The sequence below is a fragment of the Limanda limanda genome, chromosome 2 (genome assembly GCF_963576545.1).
Source record: "Limanda limanda chromosome 2, fLimLim1.1, whole genome shotgun sequence".
Taxonomy (NCBI): domain Eukaryota; kingdom Metazoa; phylum Chordata; class Actinopteri; order Pleuronectiformes; family Pleuronectidae; genus Limanda; species Limanda limanda.
Genome location: NC_083637.1, coordinates 28,479,443 through 28,502,643, shown reverse-complemented (window position 1 = coordinate 28,502,643; position 23,201 = coordinate 28,479,443). Strand labels below are relative to the sequence as shown.

At 42.8% G+C, this 23,201-nt stretch overlaps 1 protein-coding gene across 1 annotated transcript; it reads left to right on the top strand.

Annotated features, from left to right (window-relative positions):
* Nucleotides 1-525: 525 nt before the first annotated feature.
* On the top strand, nucleotides 526-3,738 carry LOC133027470 (neuronal pentraxin-1-like). The gene is made up of 5 exons (XM_061094484.1): nucleotides 526-948; nucleotides 1,289-1,496; nucleotides 2,245-2,486; nucleotides 2,851-3,030; nucleotides 3,517-3,738. The coding sequence occupies exons 1-5, from the start codon at nucleotides 526-528 to the stop codon at nucleotides 3,736-3,738; spliced, it is 1,275 nt and encodes a 424-aa protein (XP_060950467.1).
* The last annotated feature ends 19,463 nt before the right edge of the window (nucleotides 3,739-23,201 follow it).

Genomic DNA, 23,201 nt, shown 5'->3' with positions numbered 1-23,201 from the left:
CTCTTGAGTCCTTTTATGATACACAGAGTAAAATACTGTGCAGTGTAAAGATGAAAATCTGTTTAGTGTCTTGAACAACTAACTACTCGGCCTTACTGAAAAACTATATCTGTTAAAACTGACAGACAACTAGCTGATGTCGAGTTGGAGGAGCTTTTCTTCTACCATTAAGGCCCTACTGGGAACAAAGATCTGACCCGAAATGAGTCACACACATGGAAGAGAGAAGGGATCTGATCACGCCAGGGATCCTCTCATAGTTCACTCTTTCCTTGAACTGTAGTGTCCACACCATAGACTGTATATATAAAGGTCCACACGCGCTTCGCTCCGGTACGAATGACGTACGACCTTAACTAAGAGGCAGGGCGGTGTGCTCAGCAGAACGCTGCCTCCCTCACTGATGCAGAGGATGTGATCCGCCTGTCTCCTCTATATAAAGCGCTCAGAGCCTCCACTTCTCACAGCTCCGTGGTGCTAACACCTCCGACGCACCGCTCGCCCGCTCCCACTCACCCTGGAACCATGGACGGCTTCTCGTGGAAACTTTTTCTACTTTCCTCACTGGTTGCCATGGAGGGCTGCGCGCAAGACTTCGGACAGACGCAGTTTATTTGCACGTCGGTGCCCAAGGATATGGACTTGTGCTCGGCCACCATGCAGAACAGCGGGCCGGCGGAGGACCTGAAGACCACGGTCCTGCAGCTGCGGGAGACCGTGCTGCAGCAGAAGGAGACCATCATGAACCAGAAGGAGACGATCAGGGAGCTCACCTCCAAGCTGAGCCGCTGCGAGAGCCAGAGCCTCCCGGCGGCGGCGGCGGGACCCGGCGGGAGGCGGCCGGGCTCCAAGAACACCATGGGGGACGTGTCCCGGGGAACCACGGACACCCTGGCACAGCTGGGACAGACTTTACAGACCCTCAAACAGAGACTGGAGAATCTGGAGGTAGGCAAGCGGAGGAGGAGCGCAGGAGAGCGAGTGGCAAGTGAAGTAGATGATGGGCTGATGTGGTCCTTTCTCAGGATGAGTGTTTGAATAAAGTGCTGCAGTGTTATTCTGTGCAGTCTCTGCTGAGGCCACATGTGTTTTAGAAGCCTGCATCTTTTTTCAAATGGCAGCGAGAGAAGTAAACCAAGTTGCAGATAGCTGACTTTTAAACATAAACAGCGGAGCAGCAGTTCGGGCAGAGCAGAGGGAACATGTGTCCAGAGTTTAGCCCCTGAGAAAGTGTCCCATGTCCCCCCCCCCCTCTAACCCAGTGTCTGTCTCCCTCTGTCCCATGCAGCAGTACAGCCGAGGGAACAACACCGTGCAAGCCAACAGCCTGAAAGACCTGCTGCAGAACAAGATCGATGACATGGAGAAGCAGGTGCTGTCCCGGGTCAACACGTTGGAGGAGCCCAAGCCGGGCTCCAGGAACGACACCGACCAGAGGAACCGGGTGGAGACCACGCTCACCTCGCTGCACCACCGGATTAACGACCTGGAGAAAGGTGCGTCTGGAGCAGGGAGCGCAGAGCACAGAGCGGCTCCGTGTTGCTTTCAATGTGTCTCGCAACGATGCTTTTTGTGTGATTTAATTGTGTTATTTAAAACCCGAGGGTGCCTGCGCCTTTAGAGAAAGGAAAAGTGTTCGGTATTAAAGCTCCGATGAGAAAGCGCTCACGGTGCCGCATCCATCTCGTTGCGCGCAGTTAGTGTGAGCGCGGAGGAGAGAGCTGCATTGCTTTGCATATTTCAACAGCTCGCAGCACTTTTGATCCTCTCAGTTTGTGTTTCTCACAAACAAACCAGGACTGTCCCACCACTGGCATTAGAGTAGGCAAAGGGTCATCGCTTCTTGGGAGAGGTCAGCTGCAGGGGGAAGTTTGCAGGTTGCGCTCCGCTCTGGCGCGTTTTGGAGCAAATAGCGGATGCTTGCTCTGCTCTTCAACATGTGCAAATGAGCGTGCGCATGATGCATGGGAGAGAGAGAGAAGGCAAGAGAGTCCTCCTACACGAAAGTAACAGATAGTAGACGATTATTAAAGCAGCTTTTCATACACGATCAGATGGGAAATAGATATAAATGCCTTCCTCTTTTTTTACAAGTTCATGGATGTAAAGTAAATGAGGTTTTTATGAAGATTCACTTTGCAGGTAATGCCTCAATATATGTACGAAAAGCTGGGAAATACTCACGATGTATTGATTTATCTGAATTGGGCAGTAAAAAACAATGTACATGCATGTCATTCACAGGTAAAGAGACCCGGCCAACAGATAAGTTCCAGCTCACCTTCCCTCTGAGAACCAACTACATGTACGCCAAAGCCAAGAGGAGCCTTCCTGAGATGTACACGTTCAGTGTGTGTCTGTGGATCAAGTCCAACGCCTCCCCTGGAGTGGGAACACCCTTCTCCTATGCCGTGCCGGGCCAGGCCAACGAGCTGGTCTTAATCGAGTGGGGGAACAACCCCATGGAAATTCTCATTAATGACAAGGTAATGACAAACTCAACAGTATAACTCATATTTTATATCTTCGGTGCTGAGCTGTGGCCTTTTTGCATTCATACACATCATCCAAACATGTGAAAGAACTTGCAGTGATTTCAACAATAGGAAAGAGGGAGTCTATTCTGACCTAACATCTCTTCAGTGCCAGAAATGGAAATGGAATAAAAATAGGTGCTAATGCGAGCAGCAGAAGGTCTTTTTATAGAGCAACAGATATGTGATGGAGGAAGTGATTCAGCAGGAAGGAGAGAAGGTGTGGGGAGTGCCTCTGCTTCTGAAGTGTAAAAAGGGGATTGTTGGGTGGAGAGAGAGAGACACGACTTATGAGGCGTCACTGCTGCTGTTGCAGGTCGCAAAGCTGCCGTTCCTCATCAACGATGGGAAATGGCATCACCTCTGCATCACGTGGACCACCCGGGATGGGATGTGGGAGGCCTTCCAGGATGGAGTGATGCGGGGCAGCGGGGAAAATCTGGCACCATACCACCCCATCAAACCAGAGGGGGTGCTGGTCCTGGGACAAGAGCAGGTGGGTGCACAGTTTAAAATAACTGTCATGACTATAACTGCACATTGAAATAATCTTGGCCAATTATGGCTTTTATTTTAGGCAAAGATTAATGATTGATATCTTTATGAAATGGAGACAGTCAGTTAGAGGTTAAGTGGTATGGCTGGAGCTAGATTCATAAATCCAATATAAAGAGACCCAACATGGCCAATTACTTTTAGACCACGTCATCATGCTTACAGAAAGTAAATCATTGCTTCTCTGTCGCATGTTTGCAATTTTTTAACAGCTCAATATGTTCAGGATGATTATATAAGAATAAAATATCAACAGTTCTCTCAGATAAAACTCATTCTCTAATGACATGTGATCTTATGCTCAAAGACATATACATTTTATCTTCACAAGAAAAATTGTGAAATTGTTTAGTTCACCTTATAAATTGAGATTGTGAGCTTCACCTCAATACCAACTTCATTGTCTCAACACTGTCTCCTTCCATAGGACTCACTGGGAGGAGGCTTCGATGCGACACAAGCCTATGTTGGAGAGCTGGCAAACTTAAATATCTGGAATAGGAAACTTTCCATTGCTGAGATCTACAACTTGGCCACCTGCAACAGCAAAGCACCGGCTGGCAACGTCTTCTCCTGGACGGAGAGCAACATTGAAATATTTGGCGGAGCGACCAAATGGACCTTTGAGCCTTGCCGCTCCCTCAACTGAACTGCAACTTCACTGTTCAAAAAAAGGCCTCTCTGTATTTCTGAGCTTTTGTCGTTCTTGTCTTCATTTGAAGTTTGTTAGAGACTACTTGAGTTGTTGGTAAGCTTAAATCTGGGATTTCTATCATTCTTAAGTATTTATGTGCAAAACAACACTTTTCATCTTGAGGAAAAAAAAATCTTACTCGTCTTGGGAACCTCAGAGAAAGTGTTGGTATCCGTTGCTCCTTTTTTTTTTTCACTCCCCACGGACGTTCATTAAAAAAGCACACCTAAGCTTTTCGTTTTGGCTTATTTTGCCTTTGGACTGGCAGCTGGCAATCTGCGCCTTGTGACAATTCACAATCCAAGAGAGGAATTACATAACCGCCCCCACCCCTTTCCCCCTGGAGAGCCGGAGATTATGCTGTCCATCCAATTCTTGTCCGTGTTTGGCGCCGTGAAGTGTTGTCTGATGCGGCACCGCTCCCTGCGAGCCCCGACCTACCGCCCTCCCCCACCCACTCTGCCCCCACCCCTCCGGAACTTGCACTGTGACGAAAAGGAACGCCAGGAGAGGAGGGTACGCTGAAGGACACTGCAAAGTCAAGACTGTGGTACAATTTGTAATCATCGTTTCGCTTCAAGTGATTCTGTAAGAATGTCGTTAACTCGCCAACATTGCTACAAAGCCTGGGTGCCTTGGGCTGGTAAAAATATTCAGCACATTCAGTATGTTTTCAGTTGCAAATTCAGTGTTTCTATTTTATTTTGTTTCCCTGAGCTGGTTTGAGTTTGTTGTTCCTCTGGTAAATGTAATTTAATTACAGTTTGTTATCTGACATGATGTGTTTCGGCAGGTGTTTGTACTACTCTGTATTAGGAATGTTACAGTTTCTGTATAGTAACAGCATGAATGACAGAGTGCTGTGAAAGCATTGTTGAAATCTGCTTTACTATCTTCTCTGGGTCTGGGTTTTTTACTGTATTGTTATATGCTCCAAGCATGGCAAAACTGAGAGATGAAGAGTTTAATTTTTGTAATAAAATTGTGATACTTAATGTCACAGTGCACTCCTGCCTTTGCTTACATGCCTCAGAAGGTGGGATCACGACAGAGGGAACGGAGTGTGAGGTGAGGCGACAGAATCGCAGATCTAATCTAACTTTTCTACCGTGTCACACAGAGTGAAGAGCTGGGGAAACTACTCGCAGGATGAGCGAAATATCCAAAGGCAGTCAAGGTCACTAAGACAGGGCTTCAGACAAGAAATGAAACTGCGTGGGTGTCTGTGTGTTTCTATCTAAGTTGACTGCAGAGGATAACCTACTCGCTGCTTTGTTGTTCCTGCTGTGAGCTGCGGTGCCGGCGCTAAAGACAGCAAGGCTCTCGGAGGGGGGAAAAGTGCCTCGTCACATCAGCCTTTCAGTGGCTGAGTTCAAGTGAGTGCAGCCTAAGCTCAGACTGCAGCACTAAAGGCTTGACTTTGATTATGGATTCACTCAGATGACCTGTTGCTGTGGCTCCAAACATTTAAAGTGAAGAGACGCCGCTGGTGACAGTGACTGCATTTCAAGTAGACACTTCATCTGTTACTTCTGCGTCGAGTGGTGAGAGTGATACACCAGACTAACATTTGTTTTATCAAACCACCATGAGACAGTTCTGAGAGGCCAGCTGTTATTTTTCTTTAACATGTCATAAGTTTAATCATTTCAGGTCCAGCCTGACTTTCTAAAGCTTTTCCTACATACCAACGGAACTCTCATCGGACTACATCAGAATCAGAATGTATTTATTGCCAAGTAGGTTTACACCTGCCTGGATTTGTGTTGGTTGAAGGTGCATACAATGAACATAAAACATAAAAAAAGTACCACACATAAGAAAAAAGCAATATATAAAATAAAAATATCTAAAAGATAAAAGATACAAAAAGTAAAGTAAAAAAGTAAAATAAAACAGGAGTGCAATGTCAATGTGCAATATGCACAGACTTGAGGCTTGGGGGGCGGGATAAGAGTCCAAGTCAGGTGGAGTTCCCGGGCCTTGGTGATAAGGCCAACCGCAGCCGGGAAGAAGCTGGTCTTGTGGCGTGAGGTTTTGGTCCTGATCGACCGCAGCCTCCTGCCGGAGGGAAGTACCTCGAAGAGTTTGTGACCCGGGTGGGAAGGATCGACCACGATCTTACCTGCACGCCTAAGGGTCCTAGAGGCAAACAGGTCCTGTAGAGATGGCAGATTGCAGCCAGTAACCTTTTCAGCAGAGCGGATGATACGCTGCAGCCTGCCTGTGCAGTGGCAGCAGCCTACCAGATGGAGATGGAGGAGGTGAGGATGGACTCGATGATGCAGGTGTAGAAGTGCACCATCATTGTCTTTGGCAGGTTGAAGTTCTTCAGCTACCGCAGGAAGTACATCCTCTGTTGAGCTCTTTTGGTGAGGGAGCTGGTGTTCAGCGCCCACTTGAGGTCCATGGCTTAAACTCCTAATTAAAACTTGACTAGAGATGACTTTCAACTCTTTACACCTCAAACATTTTCAAGGCTTTAAATTCAGCCAACACTTACACTGTTTAAAGTGCCTTTAAGCTTGAACCCCTAAGAAAACTTATATGTAAGCATCGTCTTACTGATTTTTAAAATATGTTCAACTGATAATTCAACACTTCAACTCACATAAAAATCTTCTCATCAACATAAGTTCAAATGGCATCTCTGCTCAGCTCAGAACTTTTCAATCCTCCTCAAACTTAGATAATTAACCAAAATATATTTTTACAAGTTTTAAAAATAGGATGTGCAGAGGATGCCCAAGGGCCCAAAATCATCGAAAGTCAAAGGAATATATGTCTGAAAAGTATCTCAAACAAACCCATGACTGAGGTTGGTTCAACACAGTTACAAGGCAGTTATGCAAGGACAAATACAAAAAAATAAATGTATTTCAGTAAATTCTCTTCGCTTGTACATGTGAACCAGACCAGCTCTGACATAGACTCTGCAACCCTCATTTCCATCTCTCACCGGCTCTCCATAGAAGAGATCATTATTTTACTGATAGCAGACAATAAAAAGATGCTGATGTTGTGTGGCTAAGATACTACCACCATGTGCCAACAGATAACATTTACAGAAAAATGTGTATCTAAATACAACAAATCTACTTGGAAAAAAGGCAAGCCTTCTAGTAGGAGGTAAAAGGGCAGGTTTGTATGCCAGCAAACATCAACAGATACGTCTAACTTTTGTCAGCACGTCAGCGGTTTGAGGTTTCAATCCTCAGTGTGGCGTAAGCTCATGAATGAATTCATCGAGCCTTGACTGAAACATTATTAGGGAAAGACAAACTTGTTAGTCCTCAGAGGGATTTTTTTTGAATAAATTTTTGTCTCAACCTTGACCTTCAAGTGGATTTTCTTGAGCTGAGGGGGAATAATCATCACCTTTAATCTCCCATGACGCACGGCAGTCATAAGCCAGGGTCAAGAACCTGTTAAAACAATGACAAGGCATTAACACAAGCAGCATTTCCCTGTCGCGACATTAAACATACACACACACACACACACAGACACACAGGGCAGAAAACAATTTATGCTGTCCCTTAGCCACACTGACAGATGGATCCCAAAACACTCGGGTTTATCAGCCAATTACATTTATAGAAAATACCAGCCTGCTAAAAGATGACTGGGCAATGGCCAAAGTGGCTGTCACTGTGGAACAACTTTCCAACCATACACAAGATTTCTCTGGAAGTTTGCCCCCTTCATTGGAAACCAAAATACTCAATAACTGTTTTTAGGAAAGAACAGAGTAAACAAGACTTTTATGTGCAGGTGTTTTGATGAATGTTATGTAGGGTTACTTAATAATAAGGGGATGCTTAATCCCACACACAGCACCCATTAATGGGCCCGCAATCATACACACTGGGTCTGATTACTACACTCAGCTAATACCCTTTTGGGGGTGATGCTGCTAAGTGCCGACAGAACACAGCTCTGCAGTGCAATTGCATTTGTGCTTCGGCTTTGTGCAGAATTGAAAGCAGATGGACTAAAATAGATCCAGGCAGATGATCTTACATCTTGTATACATAAGACACACTGATCAAGCCACCTCTTACGTGAACCCAGTCTCAGCATTAACAGCATTACATGATGAAAGGGCTGTGCTGACAGCCTTTCACCTACCTTCCCTTCACATGAGGACTGAGGACGCCACATGACTTGAGGACGATGTGCAAAACTTCTGAGATGTCGTAAGTCATTTTCTACTTCGAAGGTACAGTACATTACTAAATGTTTTGCTGGTGTAGCACATATTCTAGGGCACCTCCGCACCTGGCAATATAAACAGATGCTTCATATACAGTAGGAGATGAAAAGATGGCCTACTTTACTTTTAAAGACCACTCTGTCTCTTTTGGTAAAGTGCTTTTCAAGAATGTACCTTTAGGGAATACATCATGTTCAGAGTATGCACAATTAAGACCTAAAACCGCCCTGTGTTTAAACAGAGCAGGGGCCATGCTAGTGGGAAAGTGTTGTCTAAGGCACTGGTGAGACATGAATAAATGATTCAGGAAGTCCAGTTGGCGTTAGCTTGTCTGCAATGCTGGGGGCAAGCATGTCCAGGCTCCTACTTCTGTCTTCTACCCAGCTTAAACAGTACCGTTCTCCAATGCCCTTCCAGGCAAGTGGCTGGTCCACATGTTGGTGGACCCATGGATCAAGGCCCAGCCACCACACGCTCAGCAGGGACCTCCCCTCCCAGGTCTGGTTTCAGGAGGGGGCGATATATTCCTATTCCGAGCGATATTGCCCAGGGAGAAGACCCCAGGCAAGACCTAGAAATCCCTGGAGAGATTACGCATCCCATCTGGCATGGGAACGCCTTGGGACCCTCCAGTAAGAGCTGAAAAGTGTGGCTAGGGAAAGGATGTCTCGGATAACCTACTTGGCTGCTTACCTCTGCATCCTGAGCCTGGACGAGTCGAAAACAATGCATGAATGGATGGATGGATGGATGGATGGATGGATGGATGGATAGAAGTCCAGTTGGAGAAATACATTGATGCATTTAAAAGGTAAAATCAACTCCTTTGATGGTGATGGTTGCTCTAGTTTCCATGTTACAAAAAATCTTTCAGGAAATTGTGTTCATATTTGATTGGCCAATATAGCACCTTACTGGGTCAAATTGTGTTGCAATGTAATAAAAAGTGACCCTCAATTAACTTTTTAGCCTGTGTCACTGAACAGAAGGCTATTTTTCTATTTACTAGCATATAGTATCTCTACAAACACCAGTTTAAATTCATTCTTTTTTGTACAAATGAATGAATGAATGTGCTTTAGAGATGCTGATAAAGACTTTAATTAATTTGAAGACAGAGCCAGGCCGGTCTTGCTGCTGACCTTGGGACCACCAATCATACAAACACACCATGCAGCACTCACAAAAACAACCAATACTGTACACCTGCTTTTCTATCCACATGCAGATCATGGTTGAAATTACAACACAAGACATAAACAACTATGATAATGAGCTTTTGCACAAATACATATTATATCAAATCCAGTCTGAATTAGTAATTAATTTGATTTCTGTACCAAAATGACTGTGTTCCATTGATTTAGTCCATTTTATTTGAGTAAAAACGTAAACCTGTCATAATAAAATAGAAGGAACCAGGCAGCATTTTTAAAGATGAGGCCCCCTGAGTCAAGCAACCCGGAGACAGACAAGATTCATGGAGCTGCATTATATCAATTCCTCCATGGAGGTTGTTTTTTCTTTTGGAGAGATTGAGTGGATAAAGACGTGACATCTCTGCTGACATCTCATTAATTCATAAGCTGTCCCCCATGGCAGAGGCAAGACAGGAATAATGCTTCGTTTCAGAACTGCAGCAATTCCTCTTGTTAATATTGGGGTGACAAAAGTGGTGCCATGTAATGAGAGTTTTGGGGGCGCTGTGCTCAACAAATAAAACTTCGAATAATGTCTGCTGTGTTCCTTCAAATAGCAGCAAAATGGTGAAGTGTTCAAAAAATTGACAACCTGCCTATTTCTGCTGTGGAGCGATTTCATGTGGAGCTTCAAGATTTGAAACGTTCTGAGGGATTTGACTCGCAGTAGATGTCTCAAAGTGGAGTGCAAACATTTCTGTCTTTCTCCTCACAAGGCTGGGAGACAGAGAGAACGAGCACCTTGTCCTTTTTTTCTTTTCTCCTCCTCTTCGTTCTCCTGGTGGGGGCTCAGAGAGACAGCAGGGAGTGAGACTCGTGGCATTTACTGATCAGCAGAAGCTTCCAGGAAGGCTGCAGGGAGGATAATGAGGCTTCCTGTGCAGACTGGGATCAAGGTGGATGTAGGCCACGCCAGGAGTCTCCTTTACTGGTCAGGACTCACTTTGGGACAAAACTCTCCACTAAATGAAGACTTGTGGAGACAACCCACTCCGTTTCACCCAGCTACTTTGAAAAACTAAGCTTTTATTTCTCTACATATATAGCCTGAACATCACACACGTCTCAGTGGGCTTCAAAGACCCACAACAGAAACAGTTCTCGACCTAAAGATGACAAAGACAAATTTCCCTCTAACAATAGCTCAGCACTTCGTGTGACTATAGGAGACGTCCTGAGGAGACAAATCAAAGAGAGAAATCTACTCCTCTGATCCAGGAGAAACTAAAGGTGAGACGAAGTGATTGCAGTGAACAGAAACAAATTTGAATAGATTTGCAAATGGCAACAGTATGTAATCTAAACCGAACCCTAATAAGTCCACTACTTATAATGACCACAGTCTGACAATGGCTTACATCCTGAAACTGAAGGAGAATTTTTGTCGTGTTGCTGCTATTAACCGAACAATGTAGAAATGTCACGATGAGGAACTGACACAAAGCAGATTCCTGATATGTCTCAAGATAATAAGGAACACCGCTAGGGTTGTCCTGATTGTTCTGGTCGGGGATGAAACAATCGACATTACAAATACTGTTAAACTAATTTTCATGAATGGGATTAGGTTGTTTGAGCAAGTCGTTTTGGCTAAAACCAACTGTGTGTAGCACCATCATCATTACCATCTGACACCTCGCCAATAAGGGAGAAGCATTTCTAGCCATTGTATGGTAGAGGTTAGTCTGACATGTTTTTAATAAATGAATGTGACTCACAAAGGATGTGAGTCAATATTGAAAAGGTTTAAAATTGATATGACAAACATGTCAGCAAATAGTTATTTACATATTGTTATTTTCACATGAAGAAGATACAGAGCACTATTATTCCATCATGCAAGTTGGGTTAAGTCCAATATTATTTCCATGAATTCCTTTTTGCTGGATGCCCATGTTCACAAGCTGTGTGTTGTCTGGTGTTAGGCAAGTATATGGTGCTTCACTGAATACAGCTACAAGCTGGGCCTGGAGTCAGTGCTGATGATAACCCTACAACACAGAAAAGTTATAAAGGTCATGAAATCAAAACAATGGGCTAAAAGATGCTAAAATGCTTGATGGAGCAGATTGGATCAATGGGCTTATTATTCCTTTCATTTCCAAATATTCATGTAATCCACTGTTAATATGAAAGTATGAAATACAAAAGCTGTTTTTAAAGTGTCACTTTAGGTGGCACTTTAAAAATAGCAACAGGTCCGTTAACAGATAATCCCAGATTTGAAGCATAAAAATCTAAAGGCTGCAGGCTTTCTTTGAAGGTGATATACCTCTGAGCTAATACCTGTGAGTAATTGCTGTGCCTAATTCAAATCAACAGTGACCCAAATTATTTTCTCCACATGAGAATGAGCTGATGCCTTTAGGTAGAAGTAGTAAAAATACTGAACAGTGTGTGTGTGTGTGTGTGGGTGTGTGCTAAAAGAGATGGGAATCAGATAATCAGCCTCTACTGTCCCATTAGATCCCATTGATTGTCTTGTCTCATCCACTGTTATGATGAATAAGACTGTGAGAGCAAAGATTGAATGATTGCCTTCGGCTCATTAGTTTGCTGAGCACTGACTGTATCTGTTGTTGCCAAATAACTCCCCGACAATTAACACCTAGAAATCTGCTTTTATTGGATTAAAAAAAAACACACTCATCCCCAAAGCTAGGTTACCAATTGGGCAAAGTGTGCAAGGAGCCCACATCCTTTAATGTCCTGAAAAGCCCTTGTTTCACATTATTTCATAAGATGCAAATGTATCCCTGATCTGAAACCATAACAGGACAGTCCAAACCCAAGCAGTGTTTTGTGGAAATTTGGAGTAAAAACCTAGAACTAGCTAATTTAGACACCTCTGCCAAAGAGATTATGTTTTCAGCCCTGTCTGTTTGTTTGTTTACGAGCAAGATTATGCAAAGACTACTGGATGGGTAACCACAAAACTTGTGGACGAATGCGGTATGCGGTATGGATCAGGGAAATACCCATTGAATTATGGTGCAGATCTGTATCAGGAATGTTTTCATAACTTTCTTTAACATTGCGACAAAGGGCGTTTAGATATTTTCACAGATTTCCCAGGTAGTAATTTGGATCTAAAAAAAAAAGTCTGCAATATTCGGGGAAATTATATGTTTATGCTATTGGATGCAGCTTGATTAAAATTGTGCCTTGAAAGAGGAACTCTACCGAATGCCATTTTTGTTAACACAAGAAATCTGTGTATATACACACCAATAAATGTGCATATAATGTGTCGAACCACAACACACCCAAACTACAAAACACAAGTGTGTTTTGGGGACCAAAGGGAACAGTGCGGCTGATGAAGTTGGCTGAGTGCGACAGAGCAGAGCAGGTAATAAGAGGCAGGGTGAGTGGAGCGGCTGCAGGCACACTGAAAACGAAAGCCACAGGAAACAGGGTAAAGACTGACAAATACTCGTCTGACGTACAATATCATGTGGCAACGAGGCATTCTCTCGAGGAGGTAGTGATCAGACCAGAGGCCTTACACTGGAACACACACTGATGAGCTAAACATGACATGGATCAAAATCTCATTTAAAAACACACCTAAGAGCCAAATCTGTGTGTTTATCTGTGTTTGTTGTGATTGAACTTCACGCCTCACATTATTGCATCAAGTTGATTGTGTTTTTGCTCTGTAACACATTTCATTCCAGTGTTAGGGATTGTCCCTGCCTCTCTCATGTAACAACCCATTGCCCACGAACCCTCAACCCGAGCCAGTGTCTGTGTGAGCTCGTCTGAATCCCAAACAAGGCCGGACAACCCTGACAATCAGGCTGTTGTTTGAGATGCAGAAGCCTTTTGAAGTGTGCGTTTGATCTGAGCTCTCAACAGATGGATTCTCTCGCCTGTGGTTCTGGGGGCTCTCAGGTGTTTCCTCCCTCTATTTGCGATGGCTTTCTCTCAGGTTATCCCAGGTTTCCTGTGGACCTCTGTGTATATCCATGAATATTGAAATTTTCTTCAGGTTCATTTTCATGTTTAAGATTCATAAAACGAACATACATGAGTGAAATCTCAGTCATACTCAGTCTCACCCCCACCATTCCACTTCCGATGCGCTTTGATTTATTAATGTGCCTAGCCCTAACCTACCACCACTTACCCCCTGCTGAATCCTCAATGAAATATGAATGTCTGACGCACGACAACAGGAAGTCAAGCAGGAAGCTGGAGGCCCATTGGGGAGGGTACAAGGGAAGGAGTCATCATCACTAGGAGTCCTGAGCTCATTTAAAAGGTCGTCTCGGTTGAACTCCCCCATGGAAAAAGGAATCTGTGAGGCAGATGAAAATGACAGAGCAAGGATTTATCAGAGCAGAAGACCGATACAGAGGTGGTTTGCATTGGATTGTTTTTTTCTCCAAATCAAATGGAAACAAATGAATACTCTACTTATCAGTTTCCCTGCAACCCTGCCTATAACTTGATCTTTCTGAAAATGATAAGAAGAATTTGGGCCTCAATCTTTTTTGTGTGCCAGCCTACAGCAACTAAGGAAGAGATAATGGCACAAAAACTTGCAGCAGAGCCAATCAAACACACTTCTGTACATCAGCACTGATTCTCAGTAGAAGATCGGTAACTGTTGACGTCTCATGCTCATGTCTTAGGCAAAACGTTATGTATGACATCACTGATAGAATCTACCAAATATAGTTACTTAGTTAAGAAAAGTGTAGAGAATGAATATAATACATAAAAGATGCAAATAATATATATATTGTCTTATTATAATAAATACTATTGGGATTATATTTATTAAAACAACAATATGATAATAAATAAATAAAACATTTTGTATAGACTATTGTCTATATTGACATAATTAATAAACTAAGTGAATCACTCTGCAAACAAACATTATTACACATCACATGAGTAACAGGAAAGGGTTATGAAACAAATGTTATGATAATGACAAGAATATTGATGAATATCTATATGCATTCAGTTCAATTTGTATTGTCCACAACAATGTTTAAATTAGTTACTTTGTGTGTATTTTGCATAAGCGACAATGATAGTCAATCTGTGTTTAGTTGTACCTTATGTGTTAATCTGTAAAGTTACTGTGTTTTGTCCACTGTTCATGTTGAATGGTCTGATCTAAACTCCACAACAAGTCACAGGTGCATTCCAGTAAAAGACAGGGTCAACACAATTTATTCTTCTCACCAAATGTTGAAAGTGGAGCTTAGACACTCCAACACAAGGGCTTTCGACTATATCCCATTTTTAAATAGTTAGCATTATATGTGTTGGGGGAGACTCCCAGTGTGCTGACCATCAGACAAAGGCTCGTAAAACTGGCTAGCCTAGGGAGACCCCTCATATAAAATTCCAGCATGGAGATCTTATCTCCATGTGAGAGAAAATCACTTCCTGGGTCCCCCACTGTAAGCCGCTCCCTGAGACCCAAATCCTGACGTTCAATTGGCTGATAGCCACACTGACCCATGACCCCTCCTCCCGGGGGGCTGGTACCTCCCAGGTACTACAAAAGGTGCTGACCTCACAGAAATCTTCCTCTCTTTTCACTCAGATGCCCAAGCGACAACAAGACCCCTAGGGGTTTTACTAGTTAACTCGGTATTTTTAAGAGACTCTTTGTCCTCTCTCTCTCCACTGCTCAAGTCGTATTCGACCTCCAGAGGCCGAACTACACGAATCAGCAAGCTAATGGAGGCGATAAGACGTTTATGTGAATTCATTTCAATTCTTCTGTTATCTCAGTCGAAGTTTTATTTTGAAAGGACATTTTCCTGTTTTAACTTGAAAAGACTAAACAGGAATCTCACTCGCGAGACGAGTGAGACACGGACTTTTATTCTCTTTCCAACGATCTACACACGGCTTCCACAGCCGTTCCCTGCAGAAGAAGACGGAGCCTCATCCCGCCACGGAGCACGAGAAAATCCGCTCCTCCTCTTCGGCCCAGCTGCGGTGCTCACGGGAGCCCGCCTGAGAGGCCAAGACATTGTTCACTGGACTTCCGGGATATCCGCGCGAAACGCGCACGCACCCCAAGAAACCACGGTCACTGTAAGAAAGGTTTAAACTGTCTGGGCAGATGTTAGTGTAATACGTAGCGTATTATTTAATACTTGAGTTTATTTGTTTTGTAGGAGACCGCTGAGTCTCCAGTGTTTAGCCACGACGACCCGGCTACTTCCGGTTCATTTCCGGGTTCTTTGTGTTAGTGTTTGAGCGCCGCGAGAAAGCCTCCGGCCGCGATGTTAACGTCTGTGTGAGTCTGCAGTGATTTCACCGATCAGAACCTCGGCCCACAACGTTCGCTTGAGGGCTGAGGGGTGAACCACTGTTAACTCATCTCAGGCGTATTTTTAAGAGTTCGTTCTCTCCTTGCACGCTCTCTCTCTCTCTCTTTCTCTCTCTCTCCCTCCTAAACCGACCTACACACGTTCCGATCTGTATTTATAATACAGTTCATGTCACATAGTTAAATCTATATTTAGAGGGCCGGAATGCATCTTGCCGCCATTTTGACTCCAAAGCTAAACTAGAACAAAGAATCCTTTTGTTCTACCCCCTCCTTTGCGTCTCACACGTGGTCCGGCGGCCATTGGAGATTATTCATCTCTAGACCCGCCCTCAATTCTGGCTCTAAACATTGACGGCCTCCATCTTAGATGTGACGTCACTACGTGACTGCGTCATCGCCACGCCCCTTCTTTTTCTCTCTCTCTCGCACACACATACACACACACACACACACACACTTGAATAACATTATAACTTTATTTCCCCTTTTTAATAAATTCTTTTGTAATTAAAGTATTTGTAGTCTGTGATTATTTGTGCATAAGTGTGTGAATACAGCTGGATTTTGATTGCCTGTGCTCGAACTTAGAAGCCTTCACTGTTTATTAAATAATCATTAGTATTAACTATTAAGATTATTAATTTGACATTTATCATTATGAGACTGATAATTATAGTTTGACTCGTTGGTCCCTGTAACCAGGGTGGTGCCCCTCTACGATAAGTTATGGCCTTATCAATTTTTTAATTATTTTTAATAAATAATCTTTTATTATTTTAATAATCATATTTCATGATTATTAATAATGAGCCAACGTCAAGTCTACTCCTATTGCACAACATATGAATGAAACATATGAATCATTAATGAGAGCTATTTGATATTTTTTTATAAAGGATTTGTTTTTCTAGTAATTGAATCAACACTGCTACTAAGGAAGTCATTAGACATCCAGGAGTGTCTTCTTTTCATATCAGCATGTCTTTGTTTTTTGTTTTACCAAATAATTAATAAAGAAACTTTATATGTATTTATTTTGTATTGTATATACAATAAATAATTATATTTATTGGTGTTTGGTTATTTGTCGGATTTCAAACAAACTTTTTCTAAATTTGCAATGTTCCAGAAGAAGACCCTTTAAGGCATTCTATTGTATTATATGCTACTCAACTCTATTCTATATAAAAACGACAGAAACCTATTTGTGCACAACTTGGCAACCGAAAAGGCAGCTCATACCAAAGGCCCTGAAAACATATTTTCAAGACTAACAAAGCTTGATAAATGTTATTTCTGATGATATTTATCTACCTCCATACACCGCTATGACATAGATTTAGAACTATGTCGCGAGGGGCTACAAAGTTTTATAATTGATCCAAAAAGAATGAGCAAAGGATCATTAACACATAAAGAATTGGATTTGTTTTGTTGGCTTATTTGAATGTGTTACAGGAACTTTAAATTAAAAGTGTAATGAGTCTACTGACAGTACTGTTGGTTACTTGTACTCTCAGAGTTTATATGCCCGTTGCTCTCGTTTTCCCCCTCCAGTCTTCTCCTCCTCCGCCTCCTTCATCATTTTCATTTCTCTGAACTCAACTAGCAGCCGTATGCTCTTAACTCATTTTACCCTTCCTGCATGTTCACCCTCCCTCAAGTTCTTTTTACTCTCTCTCCCCATGTTCTCTTTCTCTCGTTCTCTCTGGGGAAGCAGTTACAGCCCACATCTCACAGAAACAGGACATCCACCAGAGGAGGCCAGTGATTTCCACAAAGGGGGAGGGTGCTCAAAAGACGAGTGGGCAAGAAGATCATGGGAGGGATGAAACAGAAGAGGACAAGAGGAGGAAAATAGGAAGAAAATTAGTCACAAGGAGACGAGAAGGTCAAAAGGTTTGAAAAACCCTTCAGGCCAAATATAGGCCCCGGACTTGTCATCAGTAGCTCCCCTCCACAGGGGTCAGTTCAGTGTAGGATGACCTGTAAATAGGATTATGTTACCTCCCACAGGGGGTTAAGTATATGGAGTGATTGCATATTCAAGGTCAGTTAAATGACCGGGAGTTTGCATCCTGACGGAAATTATCGCCGCAGCTCTCCCTTGAGTTTTGGGCGTTCTAATGGTGGGACTCATCCTGGGATCATGGCCTTGAGGAGGGATGGAAGATTCAGTGTCACAAAGAAGGAGAGAAAGCGGAAGAGAGAGCTGGCAACAAAGTGGATAGAGAGCGACAGATGAGGTGAACAGGAAAGAGACCGTGAGGGGAGGAGAGAAATAACAAGGAGATGTGAAAGAGAAAGACGGATCAAATGGAGCAAAAAGAGGAGGATAAAAAGACAAAGAGAAGAAAGAAGGGAAAAGAGGGGGATGAGAGGCAAAGCTGGACGAGGTTGACGACAGTGAAACAGAAGAGATGCTGCAACTGAGTATACATACTATACATATTCCATCTCAGAAGCTGCTTTTCTTAACACCAACTGCCCACCCCTCACTTCACTCTCCTTCTCCCTCCCTTCCTCCCTCCTTCCTTCCTTCGCTGCCTCTCTCTTCCATCCCTCTCTCTCCCTCTCTCTCTGTGCCAGAGCACCGCAATAGCACTATGAATAATTGAACAAGCCTGAATCGGGATTGAGAATTTCTGTTGCGGTTGTGTCCGCTGCTGCTGCAGGCAGGCGTTCATGACAAAAACAAAACAACACCCACAAGCACAAACACAAACACAATGACTGACCGTCTTGTTTGCGTCAGTATATAAATGTGAGAGTACCCTTGAAGACACAAAAACACACACACTGTCTTCATGCACAAGGTTAGAACTTGCATTTGGAATAAGTAGCCCATGTTCGCCATCTCACAGTGGGGATTTAAGTAAAGCAGAATATTCAGCTACAGATGTACTGGAGCCTTTCAGAGCCTTGTGTGACACTGAGCTGATGTTCAGACTCGGAGCCTGAAGGCGAGAAAGAACCGGCAACGTTTGATAGGAATATCCCTGCTCAGATATCTACTGGAAGGGATTGTGTGCAGGATCGGTTCAAGCCATCCTCCCCTTGGGAAGAAAAAAACAACACATGAGGACAAAAGTAAGAAGTATACTGCAGTAGATGTGTTTCTGTGTCTGTTGTATGTGAGAGGAAAGAGGAGACGGGAGTGCTGCACTGTTTGTGTGTGTGTGTGTGTATGTGTGTGTGTGTGTGTGTGTTTGTGTGTGTGTGTGTGTGTGTCTGTGTGTGGACAGAAAACAGGCCGAGTACCTGAGCTGTGGAACCGAAGGGGAAAACGTGTGTATGTGTCTGAAAGAGGAGGATCGTGTACCCACAGGATGATGTCAGGTCGGGCCAGAGCTCGAGCTGTAGCATGTGTTTGTGTAACTGGTGTGTTTTTGTGTGTCTATGTATTTGTGACAAATGCTCCAGTTCCAGCCTAATTGGCCCAAATCTGCCATTCAGTGGGGCCGGTTCCTCGCCCCTCCATGTGGCCCCCCCAGGAGAGAAGGAACATAAGTGACATATTAAGCTAGTTCCTTCTCTCTCTCTCACTCTCTCTCTCAGACACACACACAGTCACACACCTGCACACCACCTTACCTCCGGCTGGGAACACTGCCAACGGATGATCAGAGTAATTGCGTCAACTGTGTATTGTTTGATGCATATTTACAGGTATGCAGTACACACAAACAGACAAACACACACAAACACACTGAAAGGAAAAGTGGCCCACAAGTCTTCAGAGGTTAAAAACTTTTTAGAACTACACCTCCTTACAGTTGTGGCCTTGCAGGGGAAATATATCAGTTATTCATCTGTGCTGCTCTCATAGTGTAAGAGTTGACTTCCATGTTAGTGGCTGTTCTTTAAGCTAACATTAAACCCTACCATGCTCCCAGTGACTACACTAACAAGCTGTAACGTGTTTACCATGGACACAGTTTAATTCACTTTTTCATCATGTACCCATGGAATTTTTAGCAGTAAATACGTACGGCAGAATTTATGGGACTCTCAAAATTTGGCCCGGATATGGCACAAAATGTAAAGTCAAGGCATCAAAATAGATATTGCAATTCTTTTTGAAAAGACTTTATTAAAGTATCTCTTTATTTACGTCAGCCCTGTGATAATCTGCCGTATATGAACCCTGCCTCTGGACCACTGTGGAATTTGGGGGTTGGCTAACGGCAAAGGTTAAGCTGTATAGATGTTGGATGGATGAATTGATTTAATGACACTAACAAGCTGTCTTTTGTTGCCAGATCTGAAAATCAGTGGGTGGACATGTATTTCTTATGAATTCTTGGAGTATAGTTGGACCTGGTTTCTCTCACAGATGACAACTTATGTTAGGGGCAGAGGCTGTGACGTTATGTATGTTTACTGTGTGTCGCCGATAATATGTCTCTCAAAGATATGTATCTATGCTTGGGTTTATACAAATAAATGAACACCAAAGCTGGACACATTGAACACACAGTGATCCGTTGAAGCTGCAATGCTGTAACAGTGCACTTCTCTTCAGTCATTCAACTTAAATAACTGCTCCTTCAACCCCACAGTGACGGAGGGGATGTTCATGCGCAATTCACCAGAGACCTGGACAAGAGACCTAAAGTAAATTGACTTTGCTCTGCAAAAAGCATCAACCTCTCTGGCCTGTGCTCTCTCACACAGTGGTAAATATTTTAGCTGCTCTAAAGGTGTCTTCAACACAACCCCTAAAATATCCCTCTATGTATTTTTAGACATTCTGAAGTGTATATTTTGGAAAACAGATTAAATGCATCTGGAAATAAAAAGTATTTTGTCCTCTTCGACACTGGTCCAGACTTTAGAAAATGAAGTTATCTGACATTACATTCAGTCAGATTTTTTTTTTTATTAACTTACTGCATAGGAACCCTGGCTGAAACTGAACAGGAGGTGCAGCATTAAACTGTGCAGCAACATCGTGGCTGCATCTGTTTTTTTTTAATGGTAATGCAGAGCCAATAATTAGGCAAAATGTCAGCGGCTGAATGAGCTTTGCTAAAATTCTGAGTGCATACAAGCAAAGTTAAATCAAGAAGGCAAAGTCCAAGAGAGCTAAACTAACGTCTGCATGGTAATAACCGACACATTGCCACTAATTAGTCATTGCTACTCTGTTTAGTTCAACACGATTCATGTCTGCATTAAGCCTTACTGCCACAGTCAGTGTTTTGAATAAGGCTACTAGAACAATAACATTACATAACATAACATATAAATAAGTTGGGATTACATAAGCAAACACAGAGCAACTTTTTCTTGTATCTGCGGCAGGGGACTGAGATCTGGCAGATGACGGAGCGAAACTGACACAAAGATTGGAATAAAAGTGATGATTCAGCAACTGAGCGAAAGCCAAGCAGAAGCCATGTGGCTGTGAGGCTGACGATGACAAGGCAGAGGGAGAGGAACATTTCAAAGGCAAGCAGGACAAAGAGGAACTGGATTCACCTCCGACTGATGAGTTTAATGCTGAGAGACTGGGAGAAGATGAGGAAACGCAGGGATGAGGAAGAGAGACAAAAGAGCAGAATACAAGACAAGATAATCCGTATGATCTGTGTCGAATATCATGTGCTCACTAATCTTTTTTACTCTGTAGACAGTGATATTGACGCCCTTACATTGATGAGAACTGGATTTAAGCAAAGAGAGAAGCCACAAGACCATTAATCAATCCAGTGATGGAAAGAGAAATAATTACAGGACTATGACAGAGAGGTTTGCTATATTCCCCTAATTCCTTACAGATACATAACTGAAGCTAAATTATATTGATTTCAAGATGCCTGTGTCATTCAGTGGTATATTTATAATTTCCCCTTGCATCTATCAAAGCACTTCATCCTGATCCCTTTGTGTTCCACTGTCCTCACCACAATATCAAGCTGAATGTGAACATCACAATAGATCTTATTTTCAACAAATCTTGTGAAAAGACCAAAACAACAATAAACGATAAATGATGATACAACTAACTCCTTTGTGCCATAGAGTTTATTAATTAAAAACTATTAAAACTGACCACTTAGTGTAACTAAGTGGTCAGTTTTAGCTTGGAGTACTATTCCATAAAACAGTTCCGTTCAGTTCTGAGCAGCCAATTTGCTAGATCTTCCAAATTCCCTCTCCCCATTTCATTCTTAAGTGTCCTGTCAATAAATGTGAAATCCCCAACAAAAACAGTAATGGTAATGTAGGAGGAGCTGTAAAAACGAAAAACCTGAAATTCCTCGGCTTGCAAAATTATTTTTAAATATAGTGAACAAAAAATAGTCATTGTCTTTGTTAACTTAGCAAAGCATTTTCCTCCACTAACTATATTAGGTTAAGTTTTATTTTTAAAGTTGCCCTCAATACTTACTTTATGGTGGCAAAACGACATTTTAAATAAAATAAAAACGAAGTGGAGGCCAGGTAAGTTAGAAATGTGGTCGACTAATCATTTCTGCAGGGGTTACGATGGGTCACTTCCAAATTCTGCCTCTGCAGTGAATACACATTCACTGAGGTTCAGTGGGTCTTCTACTAACCAGAAGGTCGGTGGTTTGATCCTCTGCTCAACTCTGTTCACATTCCAGAGAGTAATTAAGGCAAGACACAGAACCTCCTGCTGCACGTGTGATCGTAAAGGGCTGTGTGAGTGTGTATGAACGGGACTTTGAGTTGCCAATATTATATATTATATTCAAAATTAATTTGGCAACCATATTGATGATGTTTAGTGTCTATATATGGAATAGATTGATTAAATCTGGACTATGGTGAGCAGTCATACTAGAATTCTTAGGAAAAAGCACTCAAAATGTTTTTTATACTTGTGAAAAAAAATAATCTTATGAGATTTACTTAAAAAACCTTACATCCTACAAAAATGTTTACATCTTCGGTAGGAACCGATGTTGTCAAAGTCAATGTTTGTTTGTGTTGCAAGTACTCAGCTCAGGTTAAAAGGGACTAGAAACGTAAGAAAGAGCAAAACATCCAGTCATGTTGCAGTTGTCCTTTAGGGAACGAGGACGTGTGTCGAAGTCCTGCAGCTGAATACGACCTTGTGAACTGGAGACAGCTCCGTGTGGAGTAAGAGCCAACAATTCCCCGATGGTGTATTCCAGTCACCCTCAGCAATTGCTGCTCCGATGTCCCAAAGAAAGACACCTCGAGCTGTAAAAATCCCTCGCTTCCCTGTAACCACACACAGGTAGCTCACAGACTCATTAAAAACCCTTGCTCTGGTCTTCTTTCATGTGTACGTCACCCCTAAGAGACTTCTGAGATTCTGCTCTTGTCTTTTTTCCACTTAACTGGGCCCCAGACTGACCTTCACAAAGATGAACAGCAAACACAGTCTCCTCATGAAGGTATTCACCTCACTTTGAGACACATTGTCATGTACTGTGTTGGCAGAGAAAATGTACTTTGCAGCTGAATGCGCTCCGAGCAGAGCGGCAGAAATTAGTGGAGCGTGCATGATCCCCAAGAAAGGCAAACACTAAGTTATATCTGCAATAAGAAAGCAGGATAAAAACAAGTCAAGGATGATATTAGATATTATGTATGTGAAACATCTCAATAAACATATAGAGGTGATAAATAGACAAAATTATATCCACAAATAAAAATAGGACAAAAAAAGACAGACCTCCTCCTCTCTTGA

Coding starts and splice junctions, on each gene's coding strand:
- LOC133027470 (XM_061094484.1), top strand. CDS start 526: ATGGACGGCTTCTCGTGGAAACTTTTTCTACTTTCCTCACTGGTTGCC. Junction 949..1,288: donor AGAGACTGGAGAATCTGGAG/GTAGGCAAGCGG, acceptor TGTCCCATGCAG/CAGTACAGCCGAGGGAACAA. Junction 1,497..2,244: donor GATTAACGACCTGGAGAAAG/GTGCGTCTGGAG, acceptor TGTCATTCACAG/GTAAAGAGACCCGGCCAACA.